General features: G+C 39.3%; 1 protein-coding gene across 1 annotated transcript in view; it reads left to right on the forward strand.

The window, feature by feature from the left end:
• The window catches only part of ZBTB1 (zinc finger and BTB domain containing 1), a 35007-nt gene extending 23058 nt beyond the window's left edge, over positions 1–11949 (forward strand). The window contains exon 3 of the mRNA XM_075926405.1: positions 10066–11949. Within this exon, the coding sequence (XP_075782520.1) occupies positions 10066–10096 (31 nt within the window). The 3' untranslated portion in view covers positions 10097–11949. The remainder of the gene's footprint in view (positions 1–10065) is intronic.
• The last annotated feature ends 243 nt before the right edge of the window (positions 11950–12192 follow it).

The raw sequence follows: 12192 nt of genomic DNA on the forward strand, positions 1-12192 counted from the left end.
GATACTATATCAAATTTCTGTTTTTATATTCAATTATAAGCGGGTTTCAGGTTTGTAAACAAACTTACAATGTGAACGTATTTCAAGCTGGAGTCTGATGCACTGAAAGAAAAGGAAAATTTGTGTCCTGGCCCTCCTATCAGTCCTGAGTGCATGGATCTAATTATAGCATTGGGGCTTCAGCATTTTACATACAAAAAGTACAGTAACAATCGTGCATTTCTTTGACACCCAAAATCCCACAGAAGTCAATGGCAGTGGCACTTATCAGCACCCCTAACATTAATGCATGCTAGTGTTTCCATTATTCTAAAGGTTCGGGGTTTTCCCCCAGAGATTTAAATTGCTTCCATCCCAAGATGCATTGAGATGGAACTTAGCAACCCAGAGAACAACCAGGTTGGCTGGCTTAAATGCTGTTTTTATGTCAGCAATTAGTTGTTGAGGGCAATGAGAGAACCAACCATCTTGTACACTGCAAAAGAAAATGTCCATAGTAGTTAGTAGAATAGTGTTTAAAAGTAATTACTGATCTATGAGACATTGTAATGGCAATATTTTTATATAAAGTGTTTACATTTATATACATGTAGATTATCAGACATTTGAGTTACCTCTTGATATATAAACTTGAACTGATCTGAGAGAGTAGCCCAGGGAAGTGAGAGAGAACTTGTGTGTGCAGCAGAGTTGAAAGAAAAGTATTGTGGCATGGGGTGCACGGAGAGATTTGGAATGCTGTGGGAGATGCCAGGCAAAAATTGGAACAGCACAGAAGCAGAGACCAAATTAGAATAGCATGGTGGGAAGTGGAGGGCAAACAGTCCCAAAGGAGGGGGAGTGGATAAAATGCCCTATAGATGCCTGAAGGAACAGAGAGTGAGTGTGACTCAACTTGGCTGGGAAAGCCATCAGACGGGATTATAACTCACTATGGCACAAACTCTAACTGCAGTTTGTGTACTAAGTATAAACCAGACGTTTGTGCTGGGTGGGCTGTTGTGTGACAGCAAAGCTGATTGCATTGGGCCAGAGGACTGCAAATGGACTGGAAAATTTAGAGGGTGAAATACAGTAGCTAACGTCATCCCAGAATACACTGAGGAGCTGAAAGTGTGATTCGTAGACCCCTGGGTCAGGAACCACTTTTGATATGTGTTAGCCTGGGCCTATTACAAGCATGTTTTACACAGTCAGCAAGCAGTTTGATAGTTATGTGGATGGGCCACAATGACAGAGGAAGTTTTATTTTGTGAATTTAATTGCCCTGTTGGACATACTATGTTTTTTCAGCAATACCCCAGAATACCTTACTTTTCCCATTATACCTGTTTTGCTGTGACTTTTTCCTTCTCAGTGAGGGCATTCTTAATTTCTCTCTAAAGCCCACCAATTCCTCTCTTTCAATCAGAGCAGTTTTCTGGAGGATGATTTGATGCACTCCTACCAGCTTGGGCAACAGAAGACCAGAATTCCTCAGAGTTTACATGTATGTGAACTGGAAATAATGCTCACTTTGTGATCCAGGAGAGTGAACTGGAGCATCATGGAGAAGTTCAGAAAGGATTAGGCAGAGACCCAGAATGGTTGAAAAGGCCCAAGAGGGAATAAAAATAATCAAGAGTTCCTGTGGACAAATCAAAGGCAGTAGGGTCAAATCAAGTCTGGGCTGTGGTAGAGAAACGCCGTTATAGTGATAAATTAAAACAGACATAAGAACAACCTGAGAAAGTTGAAAGAAAAGCCTGGTGTGGCTGATATAATTAGGAATTAAAAGAGAAGAGAGAGATTCAAATTGTGCCACTAAGACAAGAGTGGGTGAAAGGGCGCTAAACAAAAGTTTGCAGACCATTTAATAATGCTGTCTAAGGGCACTGGGGTGTTTTTCAGAGAACATAATGATATGGATGCAAGAAATACAAAATCACCACGTTCCTGCTCCCCCACATTGGTAGTGTTTATAAAAGCACCCCATTAAGGAGACAGATGCTGTAAAAGTAAATACAGTACTAAAGAACGTTGGAACACTTTCAGTAAAACAAAAACAAATCTCTGGAAAACTCGTTACTTAAAAATGAAAAGAGAACAGAAATCCTTGATTTGGAGTTGCTTATTGCACTTTCAGTTTTATTCTTGCCATAGTTCCTCTGTATCTACTTCCTCTACTAACTGGAATTCTGTGCATGTTTAGATTGTATATATGTAATTCTGTAAATTGGTTGGCATCCTTGCCGATAAAAGGCGCTACATAAATGTAGAACCGTATTTTTAAAAACACTAATAGTTAATCCTTTTTCCAAAGAGAAAGGAGCACTGTCTTGATGCTCTTCCTCTCCTACCCTTGTCTCTTCTGGTGCCTTGTTATTCCTATGTCCAGTGATTTCTCACTGTTCTGCTGTTGCTTTCTGCATGCTGGCAGTGGTGTGGGCTGCAGCTTTGAAAAACATTTTACTGGCAACCACATCTCTGCTCTCAGTTCTTATTTAGAGCTAAACAGGGAATTTGTAATGATCTGGAATGAGCTTTTAAATATACCAAATGCTAATGTTAAGCCAGCTTCAGTTTTTGTCCTGCATAGGCAGTTTCACATTTTTAAGAACTCATTTTTAAAGGTTTCCTTGCAACTAAGCCATTAAAAAACAGATAAAAATGGATCTGACATCATATCCACGATTAACAACTGTCTCCACATAGAGATCGTATCTCTTACACATACTCACTCTCTTGATATGGGGAAAAGCTATCAGATATATAGAGGTCAGAGAGATCTGTACACAATCTCTTTCTCTGTTTAACTTACCCTTCAGCTTTCGTCTGGAGCCTTTTTTGCTCTTTTGGTATATGCTGGATAGCATCTCCCCAAACATAGTGGGAAGGGCAGGTTTTCCTCCCCTACAACTCTGATAGTATACCTGTTGAGGTTCAGAGAGGATAAATATCATTATGGAAGTTAAGAAGATACGTGCAATAACTGCTTCATATCTGTTAGTTATATGACAGATGGCTCTTAGGTGCTCGCCAATTTAACGGGATAAGAATCCAAACTTTTCGATCTTAATTCTAAATCCAGGGCTGGCCCACAACATTTTGGCACCTGAGGCGGGGAGCTCAAATGACGCCCCCATCTGCAGATATGCAGCAGACCCAATTTTCTACACTCTGGGTCCTAGTGGCACCCCTCCCCCCACAGTCTGGCAGCTGAGACGGCTGCCTCAGTTTGCCTTATGGTAAGGCCAGCCCTGTCTAAACCAGTTGTTTTCAAGCTAGTCAAAGACATGTGGCCCCACAAAATGAAGCACATGGCTATTTTGAACTTTTAAAATTAGCTGGCTTTAAATTAAAAGCTAATTTTAAAAAATTAGGAACACATTTTGAAAAGCTCTCATTCTTAGTGACTGTAGACTACTTTTCTGAATTTCTTTCAACTTCAAAAAAGTCACCTTTCAGCTAATTATTCTTGAGAAATTTCAGTGCAGAAGGACTTTGAGGAAGAGGTTAGTAAAAAGTGAAAAACAGAAGTTATTAATTTAAAATGTCTTATCCAGTTTTAGCTACAGAGTCACTGCAGTGACCCTCAAACGAATTGGGACTTTTTTTCCAAAAAGAAAAACTCTTGATTTGTAACAGAGAAAGAGAAAGCATGATTCAGGAATTGATTAATTTTGACTAAAATATTCAGCAGTGAAACAAATAGTCTTTGGTGTTTTTCATAGGTTTGAGTGAACTAGTGCCAGCATCCAATGGAAATATTGCTGGAATCTGTCTTTGTTCAAGTCATTTTTGTCTTCAAGCAACTTGTATTTTCTCAAGAACTAAAAGGGAAACAATTCTGCATTTATACTTTCAGTGAGACTGTTCCCAGCAGTAATATTTTTGTGCATTCTTTATGACTATTGGGAAATGTAACTATATTAGTTTTACATGAGCATATTCAAGAAAAATATTTTTAAATATTTTCTGTAGGCTTATTTAGTCTATAGAAGACAGAGAGGATTTGATAGCACCCTTAAACTACATGGGGGGGTGAGGAGTTTCCAAAGAGGATGGAGAGAGGCTGTTCTCAGTGGTGACAGAACAAGGAGCAATGGTCTCAAGTTGAAGTGGGGGAGGTCTAGGTTGGATATTAGGAAAAACTATTTCACTAGGAGGGGGATGAAGCACTGGAATGGGTTACCTGGGGGAGGTGATGGAATCTCCATCCCTAAAGGTTTTTAAGTCCCAGCTTGACAAAGCCCTTGCTGGGATGATTTAGTTGGAATGGGTCCTGCTTTTAACAGGGTGTTAGACTAGACGACCTTCTGGGATCTCTTCCAACCCTATGATTCTATTAAAAATGTCCTACATTCCTAGGATGAGAAATCACAAGTTGATCACCTAAGATGCAGATTTTCAACTGCCCATTTACTTGGAGTGCCCAACTTGTCTCAAATGGGACACCTCGTCATAAGGGCCAGAATTTCAAGTGTTGAGCACCTTCAATTCTAAGTGAATCAATGGAGACACCTCTGATAATCTGCACTGAAATGCATCAAATTGAATACCCATATTTAGTGGTCACTTTTAAAACGTTGGCCTAAGTCATGGTAGGATTGATTTCTTTTGTCATTTATTTTAATTCTTCTTCATTCCCCTCTTTAAGAGAGAAACAAGAAGATTTCATCCTTTGCTAATTTCTTTTAAGATACTACACCAGAAGTCTTCATGCAGATTGCAACCACAAAAACGATGCTGCTTTTAGCATTTCCTGTGGGAGAAAAAAAGCTAGTTCTTACAGTTCATGAAATAACTTTGCTCTGTATGTCCAGCACTGACGCTTTCACTCAGCTTTTACTCAAGCTAATTAGCCATTGACATCAACAACAGTTTTGCCTGAATAAGTGCTGAATAAGAATTTAGTCCCAGAGATTATATAGCAGGAGGCAAGTGACGAAAATTCACATTCTGTAACTGGTGTAATGCCCCTTAGATGAAATGGGAAGGTTCTGTTCCCAAAATTCCCAACCCTGAGATCTCTTTGGATTGTAAGAATCCATTGGAAGCCAAGCGTATCTACACTTCTTTTGAGCAACCTTACCTGTCTCCTGAGCTTCAGGGCAGAGTTCTTTCAATGGAGCCATGTTGCTACAGTTGTTAAAACATCAGCATGGCCAACTACAAGCACTCAAAAAGCATGAGTCAGGCTCGAAAAATAATGAGATTATCTTTAAAATCTCATGAGTTTTAATCTATATATATAAGAGTTCTTTCTATTTGTCTTCTGATTACTGAGCTCTTAGGGAGCACTTTTCAGCAACCATGAGGGCTACAAATTTCCTTTTTTTTAAAATGAAATTTGATATTTTTCACTTGCACATGGATCTTGGAGCTAGTGGTTTAAGAAACAAAATTATAAAAGTTGGCAATGCTGCAACAAGCACCTTCCATTTCCTTTCTTTCCTCCTCCTCCTTCCTACCACAAGGAGGTGGTTATCAGAGTTAACGCTGCTTCAGAATTGATGGGCAGAACAATGTGATCTGTCTCTCCACAGATAAGAGCTCCCAAATCTCTTGAAGGACCTGGAATTGAATAATGCCAGAGAGGTGATACTCCCTCTTGTTTTTCTCCGACAAGGATTTGTACAGCTTTATTTTCTGACTATACATGTGCTTCTAAAATTATAGAAAACTTTGCATGGGACATTTATGGGAATGTCTTAATTGAAAATGTACATTAGCATAGGGGTATAAAAAAATCCATCCATCCAATTCTTCCATCAACCTAACTACTGCCTCTCAGGAAGGTGGATTAACTGCAATGGAAAAACCTCTTCTGTCGCTGTAGTTGAGTGTCTGCATTGTAGCATTTTCAGTGTAGACATATTTAAAAGTAACTTGATTCAATCCAGGACTGAATTGGAATGCACTTACATACGTAGCCAGTTTCAGGTTATATTGGCAGTCTTAATTCTGACACATCCCACCATTTTAATGCACCTGTAATGTTCTGTTAACAAATTCACTTTTTTGCATAGCTCTGGCACTAGTCTGCAACACAACCAGGTCTACACTTCAAAGTTTTGTCAGAAAACCTATGGGCACATCTACGCTGCGGGGCAAAAGTCCAACTAAGATATGTGACTTCAGCTATGTCAATTGTGTAGCTGAATTTGAAATAGCTTAATTCGGCTTTTGGCGCTGTCTACACAGCAGGAAGTCTAAGGAAGAACACTCTTTCTTTGACTTCCCTTACTCCTCGTGAAATGAGGGTTACAGGAGTTGGAGTTAGAAGTCCTCCATCTCAACATTATTTCGAAATAATGTCTTGCTTTGTAGACACGCATTATGTTATTTTGAAATAACGTCAGTTATTCTGAAATAATGCTGCTGTGTAGACATACCCTATGTGAGAAAATCTCCATCCCTGACCAACATAGCTATGCTGGCCAAAAAAAAGGTGCAGCTACAGCAGCCAGTAAGTCCTTTTGCTGATACAACTTACGTTATTTCGTCAGGAGCTATACAGCCAAAAGATCTCCATTTCCCGGAAAACACTGGAACTCTGCCATTATAGCTGTACAGCTATAGCTGTATCAGCAATGCCATGTAGATTAGCCCTAAGTAACAGCATTGGGCCTGATTTATAATGGTTTGGGAAATAATAGTAGTCCCTCTCTAACAAAGATTGTGTTTAATTGCAGTTTGCTAGAATGTGTTGTTGAGGGTACTGCTACTAGGACAGACCAGCAGATAAATCAGTCAAGTCAGTTTATTAAAATATCTGAAAATTCACTGATAACACTACAATTCCCTTTACATTATTCTGATTGTGAAAACAATTAATTAAATAACCTTTGGAGAATGTATTTAACTAGTCAAATACAGTACGGTCATGAACCCAAATAAAAAATTACTAAACATTACCATGAAGCAGAGCAACTTAGAGCAAATAAATGCAGAAATTGTCTATGGCTGTCTATACCCCACTTACTAACTTGGTCTGCTACACAAAATCCAAACAAACTAGCCCCACAAAGTGTGTATAAATGAGCTGTACACCTTCCATGAACCACAACTCTATACCTAGATCTACTTTTCTCCCTCACTAAGGAAACTGCAGCCTATGCATAAATCCAAGAGGTTTATATATTAACATAAATCCTGTGTTCTGAATGGGAATCCCACCTTTCAAGAACTGAAACAAGCACTGGGAAGCTGCTGCCAACTATGAGTTACCATAAAGGATACACTATCTCCTTTAGATGTTTTAATAGAGCTTTTCCTCAACCTCTGATTTCCCTTTGAAGAAAGTGGTGTGGAGAAGGGTATTACTCTAGTCTCTCTAGCTGAGTTCTGCAAGATGTTCCTTTAGAATTTTTCCTTGGCTGCTTAAATCACCAGACTTGAGAAAATCTCCAAGTAATATCTTTCATATTTTTAAATGTTTGCCTAGGCCAAGTTTTGTCCCCTTGCCCTGACATAATTACAATGTATGCAAAAACAGTAAGTAGCTGTACATATATACAGTAGAGCTATAACTTGTTGGGTGTGCAAACCCTCATTTTGTTTTCAAACAGCAAAATAGATCACCAATTGCTGATTTATAGGAAGCTACAGAAGCATACACTGTTACAAGTCTTCTCTGCCAAAGTCAATGTATTTCTCTTCCTTGGGGTTGTGTGGGCTCCATCTGGTGGTTAATTGAAAACATGTACACTTACATTTAAACAGAGATTGACTGTAGTTTAATTGACAATTGCATACAGTAATTACTCCTTTAACACATGCCTGCTTAACACATTTTTGCAATAGCATGATTTTTTTAGGGAACGTTTTTTGAATAACATGACCGTCCCTGAAATAACACGAAAATAATCAAGTGGCGGACTACTTCGCATGGCAGTATAAGTTGGTGAAAACAGTGGTAATATGCATGAGCGGATGAATACACGTGGTCACAGCGCTCCTCCGCTCACTCACGTGTTTGTCTTTGTGTTTTAACAAACCGCGGTGACTTGTGTTGCTAGATGTCTTGTGTTGCTCTAATGTTGACGTTGACGACCCAGCACCTCCAAAAAATTGACTTTGCCACCACCACCTGAAATGCAACCCCTTTTCCATTATTTTTAATGGGAAAATTGACCTTGCATGGCACGTTTTCGCTTAGCACGAACATTTTCAGAAACTCATCTACAGTGTTAAATGAGGAATTACTGTATTTGAAGACTGCAGAATCAGATTCTGCTGGCACTGTGATTTCATTTAAAACATCTGTTCTTAGGTTAACTGGATGATTTTACAGATTGATGGTAGGATACAGAGCTTTCTACTGTGGGGTTCACTAGATCCAGCTCACTGGGGTCTTAAAATCATTAGCAACGGCAACTGTTCACTGGTTTGCAAAGTGTGCTGGTGGGGATATATGGTGTAACCAGAGGGGCCCACTTGGATGGGTAATAATGGGGGGTGCAGGGAGTAGGAGAGAAGGGACGGAGCCACCTCCCCCCCCAACTGGCTGGGGTGGGAATGGACATGCGGGCCAGGGGACACAGGAATGCACCCAGAGAACAGGGTCTGCAAGCAGAGATTTGCCCTGTTCCACCACCTGCCTGGCTTTCCAGCCTGGAAGCAGCATTCCAGTGGAGGTTCTAGTCCTGCTGCTCCTGTTCCTCAGCTAGCGTACTGGGCGGAGCAGGGTAAGCCCTGGCTCCCCAACCCTGCTGCCTTTCTGGTATGCCAGGTGGGTTAGTAGAGCCGGAACAACCTGAGGAGAGCCATGAAGAGGGTGGGACGGGATGCACAGAGGGTGAGCCAGAACCCACTGAATCCCACCCATCTGTGGCTAGGCCCTGGTGGGGACAGTCCAGTACATATATTTCCACTATCGTCAACACTAAACAACTGCTTTGCAATATCATCAGGAAAAGTAAGTATTAATATGCATGATGACTAAATCTTCCCACTTCCAGAGGTGGTCCCTGCAAAATGGGCTCTATGAAGTGTGGTGGGAAGCAGTTTATAGTACTCCTGACTGAGCTCTATATGATCTGTGTATGAATAGATATCTTTGATTTTACAAGGTTGTCAGTTCAGAATCTTGTATGAACATGACATTAATATTCACAGAGGAAAATTAATCTTTTGGTATTTTGTCTGAATATGCATGCAATAAATTCCTTTTTCTGAACACAACAAAAGCATTTCTATACCTAGAAACTGGTCAAAATCAAAGTCACGAGGCAGTAGTTCAATGAAACCTACTGGAAGGTATCACCTATAATCCAATACCGAAAACTATATAAATATACTGGGTACAATACAGCTGTGATTTAAATAGCAATGAAAAATACATATTAGATGCAATATGATCAGATAATGGATGTAAGTAGTGTTCCTTACAACAATTTGACAATTAAGAAGGCATAATTTATATACCAACATAGCAAAAGGCAGAATGCCAGGAAAAGCAACTAACAGGATTATCTTTATAGTTCACATCTACTACCATTTTATGCACAGTTTGTGCTTCATGTGTTATGTATGCTGACATTTGTCACAAATGCATTTGGTCAGTTACTTTAAAGGAGAGTTGCATGTGCTTACACCAGGGTTGAATTTGACTGATTAGGGCTAACTATTTGGGTTCAATCGCATTGTTATAACATAACAAACTGAAGAGACAAAAATATATATGGAGCATTTTTCCAAAAAGGTGACTGCTCCAAGCTATGAGACCAGCTGAGGGGAGGTAGCTTTCTCTCAACCAGTGAATCAAGCCATAAGCCATTTGTCCTCTCTAAAGTGTTGAGAATCAGATCAAAAATAAGGGAGGACAACATATTTAATCAAATGAAAAGTTAATTTTTGCAACAAACTTAGGATAATGTTTAAGATTAATTGGGAGTAAGGGGAAAAAAAGTATTTTTACCTAACATGGTTCCCTAACTTGATGTCCACTGTGAGTCCAATTGAAACAGTAACATCTAGAGCAAAACCAAAAGGTAGAGGCGGGAAAGGTAATGGGATGGCACCTGAGCATGGGCTTCTGATGCTTAATATTTTTCTTGCATTTCTTTTGTGTGGCACTAGTGAAATAGGGACGTCTAAGCTGAAGAACTGAAAGCTCCAAATTTGAAGAGGACATGGGGGAGAAGCAGTCTGCAAAAGACTACTTTAAGCTCAGAACCACCTTTGCCAGACCTGAACTGGCACCAACTTTGCCTTCCTGACAGACCACACCAGTTGGTAATGGCACCCACAACAGAGTCAAATAAGAGTTCTCAGTAAAAACCTTTTGGACTTGTCTCCAAATTATATTATAATTTACTCCAAATTATATTATGATTTACTGGTGACTATCCTTACATCTATGGAAAATAAACTGAACTCTCATCTCCCAGGGCAGATAACCAAAAGAGCTGCATGCTAGGTGTTGAGGGTTACACTGAAATCTGCTAGCAGATCCTGCAAATCACTTGCTGCAATCCTTTTGTAAAATGAACATTGATAAGGTTGCCATCAAAACTTTTAGACTTTTTAAAACAATACAAATTAACAAGATGTAATTTTAATATATTCAGGGCAATTACAATAATAAATCAAGAGTTAAAACAACATCCACATTTGTTCTAGTCTGGAGAATAAGATGCAAAACCCCAAAAACCTATCTGGGGTCATGTGAAAGGATACAACCGGAAATGAGGCTTCTAATCAAGAGAGGAAAACTTTAATTTTCCTGTTGCTTCCCTACTGCCATCACCAATTGCTGATCGTGCTATTGAAGACCTGTGAAGCACTACCTTTAAGTGGGGGTAAGGAGATAGTGTTGGAATCCTACAAGAAGACTGGTGAATTAATGTGACAGACTGATTGGCCATGAACATGCGTGAATGTGAAATAATCTTCAAAGGGAACAGTATGCACTTTGTTCTGAATGTGAGACTTGCAAGGCAAACCTAAAGGAGAGAAGGAGGCATTCATTTTGTGACCCAAGCATCTCAGCACTCCTAATATTTCCAGCTAAATTAATGAGCTTAGAGCATAACAGGGCATTCAGTGTTTAGCATTCAGGGTTTGGACAGATTAGAAAAACCATCAAGCTTCCCCACTACAGACCAAAATGGATCAAATTCAGACATGTCAATAGAATAAAATTTTGATTTAGCATTATCTACTACTACAGCACTGCATCTCACTGATTCTGTTATGGCTGTAAAAAGATATGGTTTTTTTTAGAAATAATTGTTATATAGAGGTGTTTGTGTATACTTTTACTTATTACTTGCATTTGCTTACTTCTTTGGCATGCTTAGCCTATTGTCTGTACTGCTGCTTGTGTGGACCATGTGCCTTTCTCCTAGTTCTATAAATTAGCTACAGTATGCAAATGATAGAGAAAATATTACGTGTCGGTGGGTTGGGATGCTTTATTTGATTGCATACCCTTAACCATTTTAGCAGGCAGAAGTGTAAAGGGAGATCAAGAACATGTTACTGCACCTTTAAAGGTTGAGTACAATGCTGGGAATGTTCACCAGTCTGGCCTTCTGGCTATTTTAAAACAATAGAAAAAAAAGTGATTCATCTGTGAACATGAAAAGAGGAGAGAGAACTAACCCACTGGTGAGTTCCTAAGGGAGAAGACACAACATAGTAAGGCATTGACAGGAAATGGAGCTGATCTTCCAGAGAATGGGAAACCTGTGGCACTCTCAAGACTTGCAACTCTTACAAGGCAAGAAAAGAGAAATGGGCACAATATTAACAGACAGCAGCCTGCTCTGGGCCTCCCCAAAATATTTATGCAAAGGGAGCCTGGAGCAGGCTGTGACTGCTGTAACATAGCAATTATTTGTAGTCTCTGTAAAATAACATCAAGGGACATCCCAGGTTTTAAAGATATTACTTTAAACTCTTTAATTAATGTTTTGATACAGTATCTTTAATAAAATGCTATCATTCAAAAGTCTGCTTATTACTGTCATTTAATATAATCTCTTCTATTGCTTTGGTAAAAGCTCTATCTAATATGAAATATAACACTAGCTAATACCTGATTCCTCTGCATTCCCAGTATTTTTCCATTCATCTGATAAGATTGACAATTTGGGAAATTCAGGCAATACACAGTGAAAACAAAGTAAAGAGAAATATTTAGCACTGATATAGTTCCATTTTTTTTCAGTGCTCTATCGTTAGCTATTTAAACCAAAATGC

The sequence above is a fragment of the Pelodiscus sinensis genome, chromosome 4, assembly GCF_049634645.1.
Source record: "Pelodiscus sinensis isolate JC-2024 chromosome 4, ASM4963464v1, whole genome shotgun sequence".
In the NCBI taxonomy this organism is placed as follows: domain Eukaryota; kingdom Metazoa; phylum Chordata; order Testudines; family Trionychidae; genus Pelodiscus; species Pelodiscus sinensis.